At 38.6% G+C, this 23,833-nt stretch overlaps 1 protein-coding gene across 1 annotated transcript; it reads right to left on the reverse strand.

Annotated features, from left to right (window-relative positions):
- Nucleotides 1-441: 441 nt before the first annotated feature.
- On the reverse strand, nt 442-23,199 carry Haspin (haspin). Its single transcript, XM_069501691.1, has 12 exons — nt 22,725-23,199; nt 21,704-21,774; nt 18,224-21,370; nt 17,463-17,545; nt 17,192-17,246; nt 16,285-16,474; nt 13,930-14,106; nt 12,359-12,476; nt 6,193-6,405; nt 4,698-4,793; nt 4,064-4,275; nt 442-941 (listed from the first exon to the last, which is right to left on the reverse strand). The coding sequence occupies exons 1-12, from the start codon at nt 23,114-23,116 to the stop codon at nt 740-742; spliced, it is 4,956 nt and encodes a 1,651-aa protein (XP_069357792.1). The 5' UTR covers nt 23,117-23,199; the 3' UTR covers nt 442-739.
- Nucleotides 23,200-23,833: the final 634 nt, after the last annotated feature.

Consider the following 23,833-nt stretch of genomic DNA (forward strand, 5'->3'; position numbering starts at 1 on the left):
TAATAAATTATGAAAAACACTGGAGAATAGTAATAATAGATACCTCGTGTAAGTGTATCAAATTACTTCAAACTCCATAACATTCTATCTAAAACTTTTACATCGACATGCATCGGTGAATCCCCTTCTGTGGATAGCTATGAACTCTCGTTTCGGAGTTCTAAAGAGTTCGAGGGGTTTTAAGGGCGGACTAACGGAATAACCCACTTCACGGAAAACGACATTTTGAGATAAGAAGAAAAGACTAGGTATAAGAGAACATTTTGAGAAAAAGACCTTCCGAGAAATGGCAAAAAGGACGAGAAAAGGCCAATCGGGCGGTGGCTCGAGCAAAAACGGTCTATCAATAATTTGGTTTATCTGCTAAATACATCTCTCCACTCCGCTTCAATGGATTGGTACTAGGCTTACTACCCTTAAATAATAAATGAAACAACAAAGTATAGTATATGAATTTATTTAACCTGAAAGGCACTGCCTTAACTAAGAAGGCCTCTCTATACGGATACCGGTTTATAGCGACAACAATATTGTAAATACCTTCGGCTAGAACTTCAACAAATTTATCAAAGCAAACATTCCTATTTACATCATGATCATAATAATAATTCACGAGTAATGCGTCACTAGTTTTATAACAATCACATGCAATGCTAACAGTATAGTCGACCATATTGAAATATTATACTTGAAATACTTAAACGTTTTTGTTAATCTAGCATAGTTTTTAATTTGTTCCTTATAGTTCGTTGTCAGTGAGTACGTATTGGACGGCGCTACCGTAGTCCAGGATTCGATTCTTGATCTCCTTCAGCTTGGCTATGTAGTGTTTGTGTATCTTCGTGTTAGTTCTGGTGTAGCGGAGGGCCGTTATCATCTTATCCACAGTGTAGTGCAGCCACAGTATGTTCGTGTAGGGCTCGAAATTCTTCCAATCATTACTGTAACAAGTAAAATTACATTAGTTTCACTGAAATGATTACAATAGTTACTCTTAATACTTTTTCTTGTAATATGGCTTTTATTACACCACTAGCTGATGCCCGCGACTTCGTTCGCGTGGAATTAGGTTTTTTTAAAAATCCCGTGGGAACTCTTTTATTTTCCGGGATAAAAAGTAGCCTATGTCACTCTGCAGGTCTTTATCTATACCCATGCAAAAAATCACGTCAATCCGTTGCGACGTGATTGAAGGACAAACAAACACACTTTCGCATTTATAATAAGGGTACTGATTCTCACAGTATAAGGACACAGTAGTCCGACGTCCTTAAAATTAATGACGACGATAACCTTTCAATATAGGTACCTAAACTACATAAGCCAGTTTGGACCGCTCTTTCGCCCCGCACATACCGCACGATTGCTGTCGTGGGGTGATTCTCTAACTCAGTGTCTATAGCCACAGAGCTCATTTTTTAATCCGTTGAAGGTTTTCTACGAAAAAATATTTTACTACCACCCAGTGAAGCAGCAATGTAGAACCAACCAACCTCGGTGGCTATCATTCTGTGTTAGCGAATCACCTAGCTGCTAGGTGATCACGACGGTTTCGTCGAATCTCTGCAATACCACACTTGGGGGCATTAAAATTTGCGCTTTGACTAAAATTATCCAATTTGCGCAATAAAATAGTTTTTTCCATTACAATACAGTTTCGATCTTTTCACGGCTCTGGATTAGACTTTTAAACCATGTCGGGAAATCCGCACGTTGCCCTTGGCTTGTGGCTATTTTGGCGATTTAGTCGCTAGATTTGACGACATTTCGAAGGAACGAACTGGTAGTCGCCCACGGCGTCGAACAGGCCGTCGTCGGCGGCGAGGTCGTTGTAGAGCGCCGCGGTGTCGGCGGTGTATACACTCACCCGAGCTTGTCCCTCATGAGGCGGTACACCTGGAACTGGTAGTCGCCCACGGCGTCGAACAGGCCGTCGTCGGCGGCGAGGTCGTTGTAGAGCGCCGCGGTGTCGGCGGTGTATACACTCACCCGAGCTTGTCCCTCATGAGGCGGTACACCTGGAACTGGTAGTCGCCCACGGCGTCGAACAGGCCGTCGTCGGCGGCGAGGTCGTTGTAGAGCGCCGCGGTGTCGGCGGTGTATACACTCACCCGAGCTTGTCCCTCATGAGGCGGTACACCTGGAACTGGTAGTCGCCCACGGCGTCGAACAGGCCGTCGTCGGCGGCGAGGTCGTTGTAGAGCGCCGCGGTGTCGGCGGTGTATACACTCACCCGAGCTTGTCCCTCATGAGGCGGTACACCTGGAACTGGTAGTCGCCCACGGCGTCGAACAGGCCGTCGTCGGCGGCGAGGTCGTTGTAGAGCGCCGCGGTGTCGGCGGTGTATACACTCACCCGAGCTTGTCCCTCATGAGGCGGTACACCTGGAACTGGTAGTCGCCCACGGCGTCGAACAGGCCGTCGTCGGCGGCGAGGTCGTTGTAGAGCGCCGCGGTGTCGGCGGTGTATACACTCACCCGAGCTTGTCCCTCATGAGGCGGTACACCTGGAACTGGTAGTCGCCCACGGCGTCGAACAGGCCGTCGTCGGCGGCGAGGTCGTTGTAGAGAGCCGCGGTGTCGGCGGTGTATACACTCACCCGAGCTTGTCCCTCATGAGGCGGTACACCTGGAACTGGTAGTCGCCCACGGCGTCGAACAGGCCGTCGTCGGCGGCGAGGTCGTTGTAGAGCGCCGCGGTGTCGGCGGTGTATACACTCACCCGAGCTTGTCCCTCATGAGGCGGTACACCTGGAACTGGTAGTCGCCCACGGCGTCGAACAGGCCGTCGTCGGCGGCGAGGTCGTTGTAGAGCGCCGCGGTGTCGGCGGTGTATACACTCACCCGAGCTTGTCCCTCATGAGGCGGTACACCTGGAACTGGTAGTCGCCCACGGCGTCGAACAGGCCGTCGTCGGCGGCGAGGTCGTTGTAGAGCGCCGCGGTGTCGGCGGTGTATACACTCACCCGAGCTTGTCCCTCATGAGGCGGTACACCTGGAACTGGTAGTCGCCCACGGCGTCGAACAGGCCGTCGTCGGCGGCGAGGTCGTTGTAGAGCGCCGCGGTGTCGGCGGTGTATACACTCACCCGAGCTTGTCCCTCATGAGGCGGTACACCTGGAACTGGTAGTCGCCCACGGCGTCGAACAGGCCGTCGTCGGCGGCGAGGTCGTTGTAGAGCGCCGCGGTGTCGGCGGTGTATACACTCACCCGAGCTTGTCCCTCATGAGGCGGTACACCTGGAACTGGTAGTCGCCCACGGCGTCGAACAGGCCGTCGTCGGCGGCGAGGTCGTTGTAGAGCGCCGCGGTGTCGGCGGTGTATACACTCACCCGAGCTTGTCCCTCATGAGGCGGTACACCTGGAACTGGTAGTCGCCCACGGCGTCGAACAGGCCGTCGTCGGCGGCGAGGTCGTTGTAGAGCGCCGCGGTGTCGGCGGTGTATACACTCACCCGAGCTTGTCCCTCATGAGGCGGTACACCTGGAACTGGTAGTCGCCCACGGCGTCGAACAGGCCGTCGTCGGCGGCGAGGTCGTTGTAGAGCGCCGCGGTGTCGGCGGTGTATACACTCACCCGAGCTTGTCCCTCATGAGGCGGTACACCTGGAACTGGTAGTCGCCCACGGCGTCGAACAGGCCGTCGTCGGCGGCGAGGTCGTTGTAGAGCGCCGCGGTGTCGGCGGTGTATACACTCACCCGAGCTTGTCCCTCATGAGGCGGTACACCTGGAACTGGTAGTCGCCCACGGCGTCGAACAGGCCGTCGTCGGCGGCGAGGTCGTTGTAGAGAGCCGCGGTGTCGGCGGTGTATACACTCACCCGAGCTTGTCCCTCATGAGGCGGTACACCTGGAACTGGTAGTCGCCCACGGCGTCGAACAGGCCGTCGTCGGCGGCGAGGTCGTTGTAGAGCGCCGCGGTGTCGGCGGTGTATACACTCACCCGAGCTTGTCCCTCATGAGGCGGTACACCTGGAACTGGTAGTCGCCCACGGCGTCGAACAGGCCGTCGTCGGCGGCGAGGTCGTTGTAGAGAGCCGCGGTGTCGGCGGTGTATACACTCACCCGAGCTTGTCCCTCATGAGGCGGTACACCTGGAACTGGTAGTCGCCCACGGCGTCGAACAGGCCGTCGTCGGCGGCGAGGTCGTTGTAGAGCGCCGCGGTGTCGGACGGCAGACGTAACGACAGACGCGAGAGAGAGTAGTCGATGATGGTGGCCGCCACCCCGCGCCGGGCCACGCGGTGCGTGCGCCCGCGGAGCACGAACGTCGCGTACTGGAACAACAATTTTTTTTTTAAACAACAGAAACAGCTACTTGATTTTCCGTAATAAAAAATAGTCATCTCCATCTCCAAGATATCTCTGTACTAAGTAGATGATGCTCTTGAACTTTGTCCTTGTAGACCTGAAAGTTGCCTATGTCCTTATGGCCTAAGAGCTAGAGCGTGTCAGACCTTCCTTATTTTATAAAAGCTGAAAGTTTCTCTGTATTTTGTCCCCAACTTTTACCTCTATCTCCCAAAAACACCATGATCCAAACAAACATCCAAACAAAAGTTCCTCCCAGTGTCGAGGACAATACGCAGAGAAACTGATCTTTATAAAATAAGGAAGGTCTACACGCGCTGTCTCTGTACCAAATTTGGACAACACACTTACGCAAATTTTATATCAGGATGGATAGTATGGATATTACCTTCTGATCAGTAGGTGCTATGAGCACGTTTCCCCAGTGAAGATCGCGATGCTCAAACTGGAACGCCTCCTCGGCTACTGCGAGACCGAATGCCACCTGCCAAACAATTATATTATGAAAATAAAATACTACACTAAATAACACATAAATTGTGAGGGAATTTCACATAGTTAAATTAGGGTGGAAACACACAACCACGCGGCTTAAAAAATTCTTTGATAAGTACAATTTAATCGTGTAAGGTGTAAGTTCTCTTATATAAAAAGTACGATTTCAGTCCTTATTATAAAGGTGAATCGTACTTTTGACATGACAGTGACTGTGTCAGAGCTAAAATGGCGCGTGAGTTCTCATTTTGTACGGACTATACAAACAAGCGTGCTGTAATGTCGAGTCGGTCATATATTACAAGTTATGTTATTGCCTTTAGATAGATATTTTAGTTGTCAATCTTCATTGATATAACTCTAGCTTTACCCAGTATTGAATTAACTCAAAAACTTATCCCATTTCCGATTTATTTTAAAATGACCAAAACTATGGTATAAGAAAATGCCAAAATAGAGAAGACCAAAATTTTGAAGGTTAAAGAAATAAAACGAAAAATACACACAAAATGACATAAAAATGTATAACGTGCCTCATAAACAAAAAACAAAACACACTCGAACACTGAAAGCAGGGCCGGACAGCCGCGAAGGATAAGTGAAAATCTAGTCAAGAGTTGCAACTTGACACTAGAAATCCACTTACCCTACGAAGCTGGCTACAAACTGTCAATCAATCATGCAGTCAATGTGCTGAAATAAAAACAAATTAGAAACAAAAATAAGAAAAACAACAGAAAATCACGAAACTTAGAAAACATTGTGAAAACACACACAAAAAAAAAATAGAAAAAAAAATATTGGCATTTTAGGCTAAAAAAAGCTACACGGCAAGCTCACTTCATTTCATTTGATATTTATTAGAAAAATTTACAATGATTACAATCGTCATTTTTGTCCAAAAAAATCCGATCCGGTCGAATTGAGCCATTCGGTTTTGTCATTAGAAACTGGATCTGTAGTCCAGTAAAAAGCGTTTTTCAATACACATATATTTCAATAGCAGTCTTCACGTGGCTTCCTGCGTGCAGTTTTTTGCTGGACACTGTTTTTTGCGGGCTAGTGGAGTGGTGGCAGCCCCCGCCCCGCGCCCGCCACGATGCATCAGGATGCAACCGTGTTCACACGGCAGTCCAGTTTTGCGGGACCAGCTTTTTACTGGATCCTGCAAAACTGAACTGTGAATATAGCGTCCAGTTTTGCAGGATACAGTAAAAAGGCGATCCTCCAAATCTAGACTGCCGTGTGAAAGGAGTGTCACTCATACCTATATGAGTGTCGGTTTCAACGACAGAGAGAATGGTCTACAAAACCGCTGTATCTTTCTAAAGGTTGATGTACATTATTTTCTGCCGCGTACTGTACTTATGGTTTTAGCGCCTACATACCTGGTTAAAGAGCGCGTAAGCTTGCTCAGCGTTGTGAAACTGGTAGCTCTCCAGATCCTGGCCTGCGTTGGATAGCTCCAGCACCATGAACTGCTGATCCACGGGCAGTATGGCCGGGTTGTCGTTCTCCGAGCCTTTGCACTCGTCATACAACTCCCACAAATCCAGCAAGCGGGACGGGTAGCTACCGTAGACACAGCGTACTGCTAGAACCTGGAATTAAGGAAAAATTTACTATGTATTATCACATGCCGAATTCTCAAAAAACTCAAACAGCAGTATGAGATTTATAATTTTTTTTATGATAGTGTTTTACCTTCAATTAAATTACTACTTAGGGTTCCGTATCGTAAAGGAAAAAGGACACCCTTATAGGATCACTTCGTTGCCTGTGTGTCTGTCGCGTCTGTCAAGAAAACCTATAACCTTTCAAAAAAATTAAAACCATTAAAGTCCTATACTGTTCGTTGGTCCGTAGTAACCTAGAATATGCCTGTCAAATATGGAACACTGGTTATCAAGTTTATATCAACAAAATTGAAAATATTCAACGTAAATTTATTCGGTTTTTAAAATATAAATTTCACCTTCCTAAAACTTCTTATGAAAAAGCCTGTTCTGATTTACATCTTGTGCCTCTTCATATTCGTAGAAACAGCTGATATTTGTTTCCTACTTAACATAGCGAGGGGGTCAATAGATTGCCCTGAATTACTTATGAAGCATAAATTATTTGTACCCTCACGTGTATGTGTGTACGTGCATCCAGACAAAAAAAAATTCGTCTAGAACTATCATCAGATCAAATTCCTTCATTGCTCGCGCTTCTCGCAATTTAAACTCAATTTATGACGAATCCAGCATAGACTTATTTTATGGCAATGTGAATAGCGTGCGCCAAAGTTTAATAAATTTATTTGCTAGCATAACGTAATAATTATATCTAGTTATAGTCTGTCAATGGGGCCGATTCTCTAGTACACAATCTCTAAACTAAACTAAATTAACAGGTCTAAATCTAGTGCTTTCCTTTTCCGCAAGCAACATTATGAAAGGGATAGCAATAGATTTAGACGTGATATTTTAGTTTAGTTTAGAGATTGTGTACAAAGGAATTAGCCACAATGTGGTTAATTCCTTTGTACACAATCTCTAAACTAAACTAAAATATCACGTCTAAATCTATTGCTATCCCTTTCATAATGTTGCTTGCGGAAAAGGAAAGCACTAGATTTAGACCTGTTAATTTAGTTTAGTTTAGAGATTGTGTACTAGAGAATCGGCCCCATTGTGGCTAATTCCTTTGTACACAATCACTAAACTAAAATATCACATCTAAATCTATTGCTATCCCTTTCATAATGTTGCTTGCGGAAAAGGAAAGCACTAGATTTAGACCTGTTAATTTAGTTTAGTTTAGCGATTGTGTACTAGAGAATCGGCCCCACTGTGTTCATTTTACTTTTAATTTAGTTTCTAATTGCGAGAACCTTTTATTAGCTTGTAGTTACTTAAGTTTAAGATTATAATAGATTAATGTAAGCTGTTGGTTCTCCTAATAAAATAAATCAAGATTTTACATTTAACAATAATATATTTATTTATCTAAGCAGTCATTCACATCTAAAGAGACAACACCCCCAGACAGCCAGACTGTCTACGACGCAAAGTGACTTCAATTATTTACTTGTTTATTTATTTGTTCTTATCTTTACTTGTGTTAGTATTAGCTTTGTATATTTATCAATTGTCTCGCTGAATATTGATTTAAAATCTCACTTTGCTTTCAACAAAAAGATATAACAATGTATCAATCACGGTAATAATTATAATTCATCATCATCATCATCAACCGATAGACGTCCACTTCTGGACATAAACTATCTCTTGTAGGGACTTTCACACGCCACGATCTTGCTCCTCCTGAATCCAGCGGCTCCCTGCGACTAGTCTGATGTCTGTCCATCTAGTGGGGGGTCTTCCAACGCTGCGTCTGCGTGCGAGGTCGCCATTCCAGCACCTTGAGACCCCAACGTCTATCGGTTTTACGAACTTGTGCCCTGCCATTGCCACTTCAGCTTCGCAGCCCGTTGAGCTATGTCGGTTACTCTAGTTCTCCTACAGATCTCATTTCATAGGCTACTTTTTATCCCGGAAAATCAAAGAGTTCCCATGACATTTTTAAAAACCTAATTCCACGTGGACGAGGTCGCGGGTATCAGCTAGTATGTATAAAAGGAAATTAATTAATAAGTACAAAAAATCCAATGCTAAATGCTAATATCATTCGTAAGCCTATAATATAATAGTAATAGAGATTAGGCAGAACAAAAGATAACAAAATAACACGTTTTATATGACTCATAAGTCATACTAATTCCTGTATCGCACGTTTATATGCGTCATCGATGCTATGGTATAGGAAATATCGTAATATACGTTGAAACGAATACGTAGGTGATATGCATATTATTTTATTACCATGTATTATGTATATGTTAACTGTGCCTTAAGCAACATATTTACAACTAGCTTATGCTTGCGACTTCGTCCGCGTGGTAGTCCAGTACAAATTTCAAACCCCTATTTCACTCTCTTAGGGGTTGAATTTTCAAAAATCCTTTCTTAGCGGATGCCTACGTCATAATAGCTATCTGCATGCCGAATTTCAGCCCGATCCATCCAGTAGTTTGAGCTGTGCGTTGGTAGATCAGTCAGTCACCTTTTCCTTTTATATATTTAGATTGTATGCCCCAGCAATATGTAAGTACAATCGTACAGATTTTATTTGGATTCGACACCACATATTGTACATCAATGGTATTTCACACAAGTGGCAACAACAACTGTACAAAGTTTCACTTAATCGGATGAACGATGCGCCAAGATATAGAAGACGAAAACACAAAAGAAAACTTTCTATATCAGTGAATGGCTGCATACATAAAAGACATTTTTTAAACTGACATATTAGTTTAAGGCGATATGCGTCCCAAATGCGGTGTTCAGACACATTTCGGATGTTCAAAGAATGAAGTCTTGGCCTCAAAAACTAAACATTTGTTTATTTATTTTTAATATTATAAAAATTAATAATATTCTTTAGTGAATTACGTGAGCCAAAACACGATTGGCACAATTTGGGTCGATACAAAAAATCGCGAAGTTACGCCAAAATACGCATGTTTTACACGACTATTAGGAGAAAAACCAGTTTTATTCGATTGATATAAAACCAATTTCAATAAAATTTCGTATTTACGTTCAACGTTTAACAAACTAAGGGATTACGGGATTATTTTATGGTAACAGAGCATATAGAATTTTAAATACAAATATTTATAAAAAGCGCGCATAAAATTTGCGCTCGGGCGGCCCATAGACTACCACTCCCGGTCGCCCGCAATTCGTCTACTGAACAACCAAATGATTCATATTATGGAATTTATTTTGAATTTAGTACATACATATAAAAATCCATTAAAAGTACAAGCTTGTCATTAACTATTGATCAGTTACTATATTGTATGTTTTTGATAACAAAAATGGGTCACACCAATCGCACCTTATCTGTAGACTCCAATATTGCAAGCTTCAATTTATTGCGATGAGATAAAAACCATCTTTTTATAACAATAATTAATTTTTAATACCTATAATAATTATATTCTTCCTTATAATAATTTATATTATATCCTTCTCAGACCTGGGCGCGTTTGGAACCCGTTTGAAAATTGTGAAATGTGAAAAATCTTACAAATCCAACAACCGACCATCAAAAAGGGTAATTTATTACCTTTTTTGAATAAAATATTTGACTTTGAATTTAAAACAACTTTATTGTTAACAAAATTACAGAGAGTAAGAATACAGGATAGTAGGTTATTAATATTAATTTTTTACTGTAAACTATTTAAAAAACGCTTCAAGAGGAAGGCGTTATGTTATGTACAATGATACCTACCTTAAACCAAATTATTGGACCAACAGGTCAAAAGCATATAAATTGAAAGTGACATCGAGGGTTGCGTAATTTGGTAATTTTTACCGTCCTACTTTCTAAGTGTCGCGTTGCTCGTAGTGAGTAATTATTATAAAAAGTATATCTTTTGGTCGAGAGTTTATTGTGTTGAATTAAAATAGCCTTTTGTATTAAATAACCGAATAATTTGGACCCCCGCTCGATGGCGGTACAATGACACTATTGGCTACAATGCATTGTTGCAACTATAATATGTTGTTGGTTGTAATAATGATGAATGCAAGAATCGACCTCAGAAATATTACCCCACTACATGATGACTACAACTTTGTCCTTTGTTCGCGTGACAATTCAAAAAAAAACAAAAGTTTTTTAAAAATCCCTACTCTTTTATTTTCTGTGATAAAAATTAGCGTGTTAATTCAGGATTTAAGCTATCTCCATTCTAAATTTCAGCCAAATCGGTTCAGTCGTAGCGTGAAGTAGTAACATAAATAAGATTTCTTGTATGCAAAAGTATCTAAGAAAGGATTTTCGAAATTATACCCAAGCGAAGCCGTGGTGCTTAGTGAATATAATTATTACGTAAATATATAGATAACAGTAACTTCCCAAATAGATATCAAATTATTGGAAAGATAACAGAAAATACGCGAAATTTTCCTTCGAATTATAATGTAAGCTAGCTAGCTAGCTAGCTTATTGTCGCGACTTCGTCATCGTGGACTACATAAATTTCAAAACCCTATTTCACCTCCTTAGGGGTTGAATTTTTAAAAATCCTTTCTTAGCGGATGCCTATGTCATAATAACTATTCTGCATGCCAAATTTCAGCCCGATCCGTCCAGTAGTTTAAGCTGTGCGTTGATAGATCAGTCAGTCAGTCGCTTTTTCCTTTTATATGTATATTTTAGATTATTACACGGACAATGAACAGACTTAGAATTGTATGATTCACTAATTTGAAGGAATTTTAACGACATGGTTGCATACATGCAAAACAGGTTTTTATCTTTTTAATATTTAATAAGCATTGCTTATTTAATCTAATCGTAACATCTTCTACACAACACTTTTGCACTTAAATTAAGTTTGTTTTATTTCTTGTATTAAATGGCTCAAACTATCAGCTACAAATACAGACGGATTGACGGACAGACCGCGGAGGCTTAGTAATAGGGTCCCGTTGGCACCCTTCGGGTACGGATCTCTAAAATCTATGCAGACAAGTAGGTACATGTTTCGAATATAAACGAAAATTTATTTATAAGGAAATACTCTTACTGCAATTATTATGAAGGGATGACTTTGTTTGTCCATGAGGAAGAAGAATACGAAAATTACATTCAAATTCTATTCAGTTGCCAACATCAATGATTTCTTGGCAGAGTATCTACATTTGCTGTACATCCTCAAATGACGATTCAATGAAATTCCGTCAGGAATTCCTAATGACATAAATACAATAGCAGGAAATTGACTATCAAAAGTCTACTACTTAGCACAAATAACATGTAAATCCTGCAAAAATATGGCTTAGCAAATATTATAAGTACTAGTTGATGTCCGCTAGGTTTTTGAAAAACCCGTGGGAACTCTTTAATTTTCCGGAATAAAAAGTAGCTTATTGACATAGCTTGTCTCCTGGTCTTTGACTATACCCTTGCAAAAAATCATGTCGATCCGTTGCTTCGTCGTGATTTAAGGACAAACCAACAAACACACTTTCGCATTTATAATAGGGGTAGTGATAACGCATAACTGAGTAGATTCCTGCGGTAGTGGAACTGTGCGGGAGGATGTGATAATGTGACGACTGACACGAGTGATTAGTCAACTTGTGACGACAATACGGTATTTTACATCAAGTGAGAAAAAATCTAAAAATGTGTATACAAGATAGTATTAGCAATAAGCAATTATTTCCGAGCGAGAGAGATGAAAATAAAATTATTACGTTTTCCCTGCAAAGAGTGAAAGAGGTATCGCTCCTGCCTGAATTTTTTCTGCAAAAACTTTACTTTTGTGTTGATAGAAGTTATTATGAAAAAAAATATTCTTTTTTAATTAATGTTGTTGTGGCTTGGACTGTTGACAAATTAGAAACTATAAAACAGGAGGCTCAAAGTTATAGGACTCTAGGTTTTGATTTGAAGCAAACCACTAGTTAATTTAAGACTTACCTCATTGAAAACATCCGTAGCATTCTCTACAGAATGTAAATCCAAAGTTTCAACAGCCTGCCCTTCATCTAAATGTTTTTCAATCTCTATTATAGGAGCGCGTAGGGCGCTCAATTCCCTGAAACAAATGAAAAAAATATTGATCTTTAATATAAAAATTAATTAATTGAATTATTATACTAATTTAAAATGGATACTATATGTATGCCGTTTCATTGAGACGGCTCATGAGATAGGGTATAAGTTCCGCAAATTGTCCATGTCTCATTAACATCAAAATGACGTCATTTTGACGTATATTTAAGTAAAAATATACCGTCAGCTCGAAACTTCAATCTAGTGCTGACGGCAAATGGCGGCCACGCGCATTAGCATTTTGCGGGACTTATACAGCTAGTCGATTGCGGAAAAACAATATCAAACATTATGACAGTGGCAATTGTTGTGATTGGCTGAATTTATGGTATTATTGTTGTAACAATGCTTTGTAGACAATAAGTGAGCGAGTATGGGGCATAGAGTAGCATCCGCTAAGAGAGGATTTTTAAAAATTCAACCCCTAAGTGGGTGAAATAGGGGTTTCAACTTTACGTAGTCCACGTGTACTACTACTACTACTACTACTACTAGCTCTTCTTCTTCTTCTTCGCTCTGGGCTGGTTTCCGCACTTAAACGTTTCCGTCTATTGTGCGTGCATTGCCCCTACTACTAGGTTATGCTAGTATAATAATATGGTGGAACTAAGTTTAAAAAAGTTCTCTGTTTCACCTATACAGTTTCTTAAATTAAATTAAAAAAAAAGAAAAATATATAAGTTTTATAACGATAAAAGTGTTTCACTAATCTTAACATGTGAGTGAGGCTAATCATAACATTACGAAAGCTTTCTTTGTACGATCAACAACAGATAAACTGTTGTTATAGGCAGACACAGATAAGAAATGAACGAGCAATAAACTTCTCAAGCAATAGGTATTATGAAATGTAATGTCATTATTTGCCCAAATGTTTCTAAACGATAATATAATGATACAATTTTAAATTAAACACAATTATTATATTACATTTTATTAAAACATGTGTAAGATTGCAATGAAGTCAATAACCCCTGAATTTGCTACTTTATTTATTTAATTTGCTACTCGCTACTACATTGTCAGTAACCTCACCTCACAACAAAGATCACTTTAACCCCGACGACTGGTTTCATTAGAAAGGCAATAATTCGAAGATGGTTTTTAGACCACTAAAACTATACATAGTTCGTACAACCGATAGACGTTGGGGTCCCAAGGTGCTAGAATGGCGACCTCACACCGGAAGACGCAGTGTATGAAGTGTTGTGTGTGGACGGACGACATGAGACCAGTCGCAGGGAGCGGCTGGATCCAGGCGGCCCAAGACCGTGGCGTGTGGAAGTCCCTACAAGAGACCTATGTCCAGCAGTGGACGTCTATTGGTTGATGATGATGATGAAAACTATACATTAACCCATTCTTTTTTTAGCATCACTATGCTAAAGTGGTAGTGCCACTGCACACGCCTGGTAGTACTGTTTAAAAATACTCACATAGCAATCACAATTTCCGATATGACCTCGTGGTAGTCCTTCTGGTTCTCCCCATTGACTTTGGTGTGTCCCGCGATGGGCACGATCTTCAGCACGCGCGCTCGCCCGTCGCCCGCGCGCCACAGGAACACCTCCCCGTACACGCCTTCGCCGATCTTGCGACAGTTCTTCAGAACCCTTTACAGGAGAGAAGGTTTTAGGATCACAGTGATACTTACGATGAGATCTATAGAGCGTACTCTGACTTTGCTTAGACTTAAGACAGAGTTCAAACGAGACAGATGTATATCTCTCACATAAATCTGTCTTGTTTTAACTCAAACTTAAGTCTGAGCAAAGTCAACGGTTTAGGATCAAAGTGAGACATACTTGTTTACTCTGCGTAGTACACTCGGGCATGAGATCTATAGAGTGCACTTTGACTTTGCTCAGACTTAAGATTGAGTTAAAACTAGACAGATTTATGTGAGTGATATACAACTGTCATTTTAACTCTGACTTAGATAGATTCTGATAGATTTGACCCCAAACCACGGTACTCACTAGCCGTGTAGCATGTAACGTATCTGATACTGTATCAACCTGCAAGCGGCACGGCTCGTCTACTGTCACCGCGTATCCAGCTACGAGCTACGTGTTGCCGTCCACGCGCACACTGCGAGCCGCCTTAACTAACTTAACAGAGCTTCGTACAACAGACTATAAAACTATGAACACAAATGTGGTTTGGTATTCCAGAACTCCTTGTAATAACACAGAGCAGAAGTGGGATGGCAGCGGAGTAATGATAACATACAATATGCATTCATTTATAATATGATGCCACCCTGTCATGCCCTGCTGTCGTTCAGGATGGCATCTTATAAATGAACTAGCTTGTTCCCGCGACTTCGTCCGCGTGGACTATACAAATTTCAAACTTCTATTTTACACCCTTCGTTATTGTCGAATAGTTGCCAAATCACTACTAATATAAAAATGCGAAAGTATGTCTGTCTGTCTGTCAGCTTTTCAAGGCCCATCAATTCAAACGATTTTAACGAAACTTGGTACAGAGATAGCTTGATTCCCGAGGAAGGACATAGTGTACTTTTTATCCCGGAAAATCAAAGACTTCCCACAGGATATTTAAAAGCCTAAATCCACACAGATGAAGTCTTGGGCATCATCTAGTAATTCATATAAACCATTCCTCTGCCATAATATTTCAACTAAAAATGTAGAGAATAGTTAGCACTAATTCACAAGATTTCATGACAATTATTGTGGCTAATTATAATAATGTTTAAAGTTGTTCACTCCAAATTACCCTATAATGTGTATAAAATGAGATCTCTGTATGTCTCAACTGTCATGTCAAAATTACGATTTTAGTCCTTATTTTAAAGGCGAACCATACTTTGACATGATAGTCGACACAGAGTTGAAATGGCGAGTGAGATCTCATTTTGTACGGACAATACCTGTTTCAATCTATAGTCTACTCAATATTGTTTTGGAAACAGCTACATTGCAATTTTTAAATAGCTTGAATCTCAAGTAACCTCCGTCCACAGCAGGCCAAGGATATTGTTACTCATTAATTATAATGATTACTTAAGGTAGCCATGTAAATAATAGGCTATTACTTAATGTATGACACACATTTCAACATTATTTCAAAGAAATAATTAGTTAAATGTCTAATTAGGGCTCACAGTAGTGAGCGCTGTGGTATTAGAAGCGGAAGGTTCTGGGTTCAATTCATGGCAGGAGTAATTTGAAGATGTATAATTTCTAAACCTACTCTGGTCTGGTTTTGTAATGTATGTGAGCTATAGTCTCACTCTTGTGCACACAGCGCATAAAGTATTAAGTAGGAGCAAGGCAAACAAGCTTGTACACACTTGGCTGAGAGGCAGCACGTGAGGTGTGCACAGTAGTGAGCCGATATTCTAGATTGAGTGTGCAAACAGTACAGGTTTGTTGGCCGTGGCTGGTTACTGCCCTACTGGCAAAGCTGAGCTGCCAAGTGGTTTAACAATCCAGTACGATGGAGCATATAAACTAATAAGGGATATGGGTTTAATAACATCTCTTCAGAGTTAGCTCACTTCCATCTTAGACTGCATCATCATTGACCACCAGGTGAGATTGCAGTCAAGGACTAACTTTGAAACAGAATTAAGAAATTACTATCGTTACGCACTCAAAATTCCCATGCATGAATTATAAAAAAAAACAAAGAAAAATAATAACATGTGTTCATCCACCATCTTGCTTTTCAGTTTTCACTGACATCCATTTTTTTTACTGTTACGAAATTACACAGTAAAAAAGCACACAATGCGTAAATATATAGAAATCATCACTCACGTATCTGGGTAGCATTCATCGAACGGTATAACGTCCGTTTGGTTGCAGCGTCGCAGGACGTAATCCCGAGCTGTTGTAATGCGATTCGACGCATTAAACTTGTCTAGCACAGTGACCTCGTGATCAGAGTCGATAATCGAGAGTTTCGATAGCTCGACAAGCGTATCATCACAGTCTTCAGACAAAAATCCTGAAAACAAACCATCCGCGTACATATAATGACATAGTACTAGGAAGTGAATGACGACCATGCGAACTTTCCCCTTTATGAGTAATCCGATTACGTAGAAACACTACGCAAGCAAAAAATACTCAATGAGATCACCGAATTTTCATTATTTTTGGCAAAAACTAACCTGTGTATTGCAGGGAAAGATGCATGCACTCTGCTTTAGACACTTTTGTTGGAACAAAGGCGAAACCCAAGCTATTATCCCGTTAGGGATAACGAATAGCAGTCGAACAGTTAAAGTCAATCACAAGGTTTTACACAATGTAAAATTGTCCTACTATTGCTTTTACAATAGCAGCAGTTAAAAACACTTTAATGTACCTAATTGTACGGCAATAACTATATTATTAACAAAAAATAAAAATTAAGGACAAAGGTGCGACACTAACGACAGCGTCCGCTTCCGCGAATGAATGAAAAAAAACGGACCGCGCGCCACAGACATAACCTTTGCGTTGCGAAATTGGGAACGACGTAGTTTATAATCTGTGGCATGAACGACGTGTCGTTAAATCGGGGCTGCCAAGGTAAAATTTTAATTTCTACCAATACCTTGTTTGTATTGGTAGAACTTAAAATATATAAATAGCTTCATTGATTTAGAATTCAGATATTCAGTTTTGTAATTTATTTCAGCAATATAATACATAGTTACATAACTTAAAAAAAACTTACCTAAATCCTCAGATGCTGAAGTGGATGATAAACTAATTCTGGAAGCATTGGATTCCTGGAACAAAGAGCTCTTTCAAAATATTTACTCATTATATCATGAATACTTAATACAGTGCTTTAAAAGTACAAGAGTTAGCGGGAAAATTCAAAAAGGTAAAGGTTAAACTGGGAAAAATAAAAGCTGAAAGCTATACTTTTCTCAGTTTAAGAGGAGACCTGTTCTTATTAGTGGGCCGGTGATGGGTTGATCATTATAGAATAGATAACTTACCCTCAATATCTTAATAGTTGACCTGCTAGGTTTAGAAAACAAAGTACTTCTGCGGCTTTTAACTGATTCATTGTGTAGTGACACTGAAATGCAATGAATGAGTTAATATTTAAGTTAAATTAATATATTATAAACTACAAAAAAACGTAAGCAAAAATAAGAACCTGACATTACACTGAAACTTTGATTGATGTTGTCAAATAGGTTTGAAAATTAATTTTTTTTATGATTACCTATTGACTAAAGAGTTTTTTTTAATATGAAATTGCATCTTGTGTGGCAATCTTTCTGGTGGAAGGCTTCGGCCGTGGCTAGTCACCAACACACTGACTAAGACAAGCCGCCAAGGAATTTAACGTTTCGTTATGATGCCGCGTATGTATGGTATGGTGTTGAATGTCATTCTAAAGGCTGACGTACATTACTTTCTGCCACGTACTGTACTAGACTAGCCCCCTTCCATCTTATACTGCACTCATCACTTACCACCAGATAAAATTGCAGTCAAGTTAGCCACTTGTAGTAGAATAAAAAATGTAATACTTTCTGAATGGTATATAGGGTAGATTCATTAATCTTTGATGATTGAAAAGTGATTTGTATAAAAATATTTAAATATAAAGTGATGTTTTGACATTCCGAAAACATTCTTATCTCAATAATTAACAACTTATTATGTTAATTTAATTTTTGACTTGTTTGCATAATAATATTACTACAGAATTTATTTATTTATTAATAATTAGAAATTTAATAGTCACCTGAAATATCTTGCATTTCCATAGTGTTGATAACACTTTCGCGGTACTTCCTCCCTTTATTGGTTAATTGTTCATCATCCAACATTGATTGATCCAAATGATCCCCTATCGTGGTCACCCTTCGATAAATGCTGAGAGATCTTTCCCATCTCTTTCCTGGCTCCAGAACTATACCTTGTTTTATCTCCGACATATCACTGGCTGTGCTATGTGAAAGATTGACACATTCTGGTGGTCCTAAGTTTTCCTTAGTCCGAGGTTTTGTATTAACATTTTCTTTATAGGTTCTAGAACTTTTCCTAGTCCCAGATACAAAACTATTTCTTGATGTATCATTATATCCTTTATCAATACATTCATTATTGGTTTTATCTGTTGAAAATTTGGAACTTTTTCTTATTAAAATAGAACTCCTTTTAGATTTTCTATTTCTTGGTGCACACTCATTATTTTCAGTATTAGATTCTCTATTGATATTATCTGTTGATAAGTTGGAACTTTTTCTTGTTAAAATAGAACTCTTTTTAGATTTTCTGTTTCTTGGTGCACAATCATTAATTTCAGTAATAGATTCTCTATTGATATTATCTGTTGATAACTTGGAACTGTTTCTAGATACAACAGCACTCCTTTTAGATACTGCACCTGTTCTTTTTATTTTTGGTAAGGGGGATGATTCCATTTCAATAATAGTATTTTCGTTTGGTAATAACAATATTTCATCACAAGTTTGACTTTTATTTGTTAAGTCACCGTCAGTTTTTTCTTGAGCATCATTAATTATAGTGATATCATTATTTCCTTGTAAACTATCTATACTACGTTTATTATTACTAAGAACAGTCTTATTAAAATCGCTACTACTTGTACTAGTTAGAGAGTTCTCGAAAGACAATATGAATGATTTTTTTGTTATTTCAGGTCTCCTCCTTCTTGTTACAAAGCTAACAAAAACGTCATCGTCATGTTTATTATTTTCATCATCACACTCAACATCCTGGTCATTATTGGATATATTCATCAAAGTATCTTCTTGTAACTCATTTTTAACATCTTCATCGCTTGCTGATTTTGTGCTTTTCGAAAATGTGTAGCGTTCATCTAAACTAGTGTATCTGTTACTGCTATCATCACTAGAGCATGATTTGTCATTACTTTCATCGCTTTGTGATGACACACTCAGCGTAGCCTCTTTATCATATTTAACTGAGTCATTCAGTCCTTCAATTACAACTAATAATTCTTTATTATCTGCTTCAATGTCAGACTTTTCATTCTCACTGTAACAAGATTCATAAAGAGAGTCAGTGGCTATACTATTATTAGAAATACCTTCTTCATTAAAACTGTGTTCACTTTCAGCAGTATTATTTTCCCCCGAATGTGTTTGATATGGTTCTGAAATAGTTTGTTCAATTTCTTCTTCTGACGTACTTTCTTCAACTGAAATGTTATGTTCTATTTCTGTAATACTATTTTCCTCTGAATAAGTTTGTCTTGGTTCCAAAGTATCTTCACTATTTAAACTATGTTCACTTGTGTCAATGCTATATTTCTCTGAATAAGTTTGTCTTGGTTCTAAATCGTTTTCATCATTTAAACTATGTTTACTTGTGTCAATGCTACATTTCTCTGAATAAGTTTGTCTTGGTTCTAAATTGTTTTCATCATTTAAACTATGTTCACTTATGTCAATGCTATATTTCTCTAAATAAGTTTGTCTTGGTTCTAAATTGTTTTCATCATTTAAACTATGTTCACTTGTGTCAATGCTATATTTCTCTGAATAAGTTTGTCTTGGTTCTAAATTGTTTTCATCATTTAAACTAAGTTTACTAGAGTCAATGTTATATTTCTCTGAATAAGTTTGTCTTGGTTCTAAATTGTTTTCATCATTTAAACTATGTTCACTAGTGTCAATGCTATATTTATCTGAATAAGTTTGTCTTGGTTCTAAATTGTTTTCATCATTTAAACTATGTTCATTTGGGTCAATGCTATATTTCTCTGAATATGTTTGACCTGGTTCTGAAGTATTTTCTTCTTTCAAACTATCTTCTTTATTAACTATAATACTACCTTTTACAGAATTGAATTGACTAGATTCCAAAGTATTTTCTTCATTTAAGCTATGTTCTTGATCAACACTATTTTCCTCTGAATGTGTTTGATTTGGTGTTTCTGCATTTACACAACCTTGTCCTGTTTCATTATTTAGATCTGCTAAATTAATTTCTATCCCGCTTTTATCAATATTGAAACTAATTTTTGCACCATAAATGTTTTTACCAATCAATTTTGGACTATGAAGCTTTTCCAAAGACTTTGCTACAACTGATTGGTTTTCTAGTGTAGTGTCTGGATTAGAACTTGCGTCATTATCATATTCTTGACTTGAATATTGATTATTCTTGTTGTCCACAATACCATTTCGATTTTCACCATTAGTAATAGTGAAGTACTGGCTTTGTTTTAGGTCTTCTAGTGACTTTTCTTTAATTTCTAAGACTGCTTCTAAATTGATATTTTGATGAGCACCTGATGCATTGTTCATAGAAAATCCTAGGAATGGTTCTTGTTCACTTGTTTGAAGTAAAGATAATTCTTTAGTTATTGGGTGATAGTTTTTAATACTTTCCTTTGTCCTATTTTTATCAGTAACATTCCTACATGGAAATATGGGAGAATTAATTTTATCATAATCCACACTTTTTTTATCAGGAGATGCAAATTGAACTGTGGCATTCGGAACACTATTCACTTCGTTTTCATTATGTTTACTTTCTTCGGGATTTTCAGTTATAGTATAATGTTTACTATCATCAACATATGCAGATATAGGTGAGAATAGGTAAATAGATTTTCCTCTATATTTTTTATGAAATGGTGTACTACATATCGGAGATTTTTGACCTGGTGAAAAACTCAATTTATCTTTCATTGTAGATGATAAGGGGCTCATAGAGTTTAAGTTCTGTAGTTTATGTAACAGAGACAAATCAGTAACAATATTAATAATGGATTCATCAATATTGTTTGAAATTATCTTTTCCTCTTTTTCTATTTCTAATTTGTGACTGAGAACATCAGATAGATTTTGCATTTTATCATTTTTGCTGCTATCAATTGAGTTTTCTTTATCCGAATCTACAAAAAATGTTTCAAAATAAAAATTTCTGAATATTTTCTTGCACCTAATTTCTTACCTAAATTTAAACTTTAAGGAGTGTCTAGTTAAAACCAATATTTCTATGATACAACTATTTTTATTTTACATAAAATGTAAACGCCCTTATAACTAGAACTTATTCATTGCAATGTTATTTTTTGGGTAAAAGCAGTTTATTTTTGGGCATTTTACAGTAAAAATATTGGTTGTAGACAGAAATTAAACTTTATCATCCCAATGAGAAATATTAAGAATTTCAATAACTGGAAGTATTGGCTTTTGAAAATGCCCCCTTATTTATAATCTCTTACCTGTCTTGTCACTGCTTAAGTAGTTAATTTTTTTCTTACGTGGTGCCTCCTTCTTGTCTCTTTTTCCTTTCCTTTAAATAGTCATTCACTTAAAATATACTTATGAAACTGCATGAGAATTAGAATAATGATCATCATCATGATCAACCCATTACCGGCCCACTACTGAGCACGAGTCTCCTCTCAGAGTGAGAAGGATTTAGGGCATAGTCTGCCATGCTGGCCCAATGCGAATTGGCAGACTTCACACACCTTTGAGAACATTGAGAACTCTCAGGCATGCAGGTTTCCTTGCAACGTTTTCCTTCATTGTTAAAGTAAATGATTATTTAATTTTTATTTAAAAACCAGCATAAATCTGAAAATTAAGTGGTGCATGCCCGGGATCAAACCCCCGACCTCCCAAAAAGAAAGCTGACATCTTAACTACTAGGCTATCATTGCCTTCAATAATAATGATAGTGCATATAAAGCCAAGTCATCATCATCTCAACCTATTATCGGCCCACTACAGAGGAGGAGTCTTTTCGTCACCTTAACAGATATTTAATTGCTTCAAATGCACATAGCTTTAAAAAGTTAAGCTGCATGCCCAGGATTGAACCATGGACCCACCAAATAGGACGCTAACATCTTAACCACTATGTATCACTGCTTTTAATTAATTAAGAACTCGTTTATATTAATTTACATGCTATACTAAAACCAATAGAGCCCTGATAGCCTTATTCCTCTTCTACATTATAAAGGGAACTTCTGTGCAAAATTTCAGCTTTCTAGGTGAAAGGGTTTAGGCTGGTTGTTGATGAATCAGTCAGTGAGTTACATCTTATTTTTGTATATCTTAATCCTAATAATATTTGAACTGAGAAAGTTTAGATGTTTGCTACTCTTTCATGCCACAATAACTGAATCAATTGGGCTGGAATTTGCATGGTGATAGCTTGTCTCAGAAATTTAGTTTCCACAGGATTTTTTAAAAGCCTGAAGTCACAGGCATCATCTTTTTTCATAAACTCACCCTCGTGTATGCAGTGGACTTAAGACATTATTAACTGGTTTTGAAGATACTTCTTTAGTTGACGAAGAGTTCAGAACCAGATCAAAGGGATCAAACGCCCTTTTTAAATGTATAGACTTGTCCGGTGTTAAGCATCCAGATTTTGACATAGATTCTCTTGTGCCTCTAATGATAGGTTCCTGGTCTTTCAGCCGTTTCACATACTTTCTTTTACGAACTTTGTTTGAAGCGGCGAACATCGAGGCACCAACAGACAAATCTCTCTTGGTTTGTTTAATATTTTGTATATAGAACGCGTCAAAAGCAGACGCCTTTTCATCCATTGCGAGCACAGCATCTCGCGGATCCAGCCCACCACCTGTTTCTTTTTTAGATCTGTATGTTCTCCTCATATTCAATTAATTATAAATATTGTATAGCAATAAAACTATAAAGCCTTCTCCAACATTTAAAAACAAAAACGTTTAAATTCCAAAAATGGCGACCAACTTTTTGACAATGACATTAACTTTTGTCAATGATAGTTTATGGTTTTCAATCACTCATTCATTCAAAAGTCAACAATACACATTACAACTTGGACCCAGTCAGAAATCCAATCGGAATTGGATATGGTCACCTTCAACATCGTTTCAAAAGATATCAAAATAAGAAAGCTTTTTATTTATTCAAATAAACATTTACAAGTGCTTTTTAACCATCAAAAGAATTTACCACTGTCTCGCAATGCAATGGCATTGCCTACGGGGAAGAACCAGCAAGAAACTCAGCGGTTGCTCTTTTCAGATGTTCAATTTATAATAAGAGCCCAGATTAAACAGACAAACACGGAATAAGACTTGCTTTATAGGTTCTATTCGATATCTTTGCAACATTGTTTGCAGCTGCATCACAATATGCGTAAATTCCAAATCATACATATTTTGTTTATCAACGTCATTGTCCCCTTGTAATAAATCATAATCATAACCAATGATGATGCGGTGACCTTTATAGCACTAGCGTAGGTAATTACGTCAATTCCCATTAATATTACGTGCGTTGGTATAATATCCAAGATAGGCTAAGGTAATATTGTAACTTAACGTATGTAAGTACATGACGTTTGG

This window comes from Maniola hyperantus, chromosome 11, assembly GCF_902806685.2.
Source record: "Maniola hyperantus chromosome 11, iAphHyp1.2, whole genome shotgun sequence".
Classification (NCBI taxonomy): Eukaryota; Metazoa; Arthropoda; class Insecta; order Lepidoptera; family Nymphalidae; genus Maniola; species Maniola hyperantus.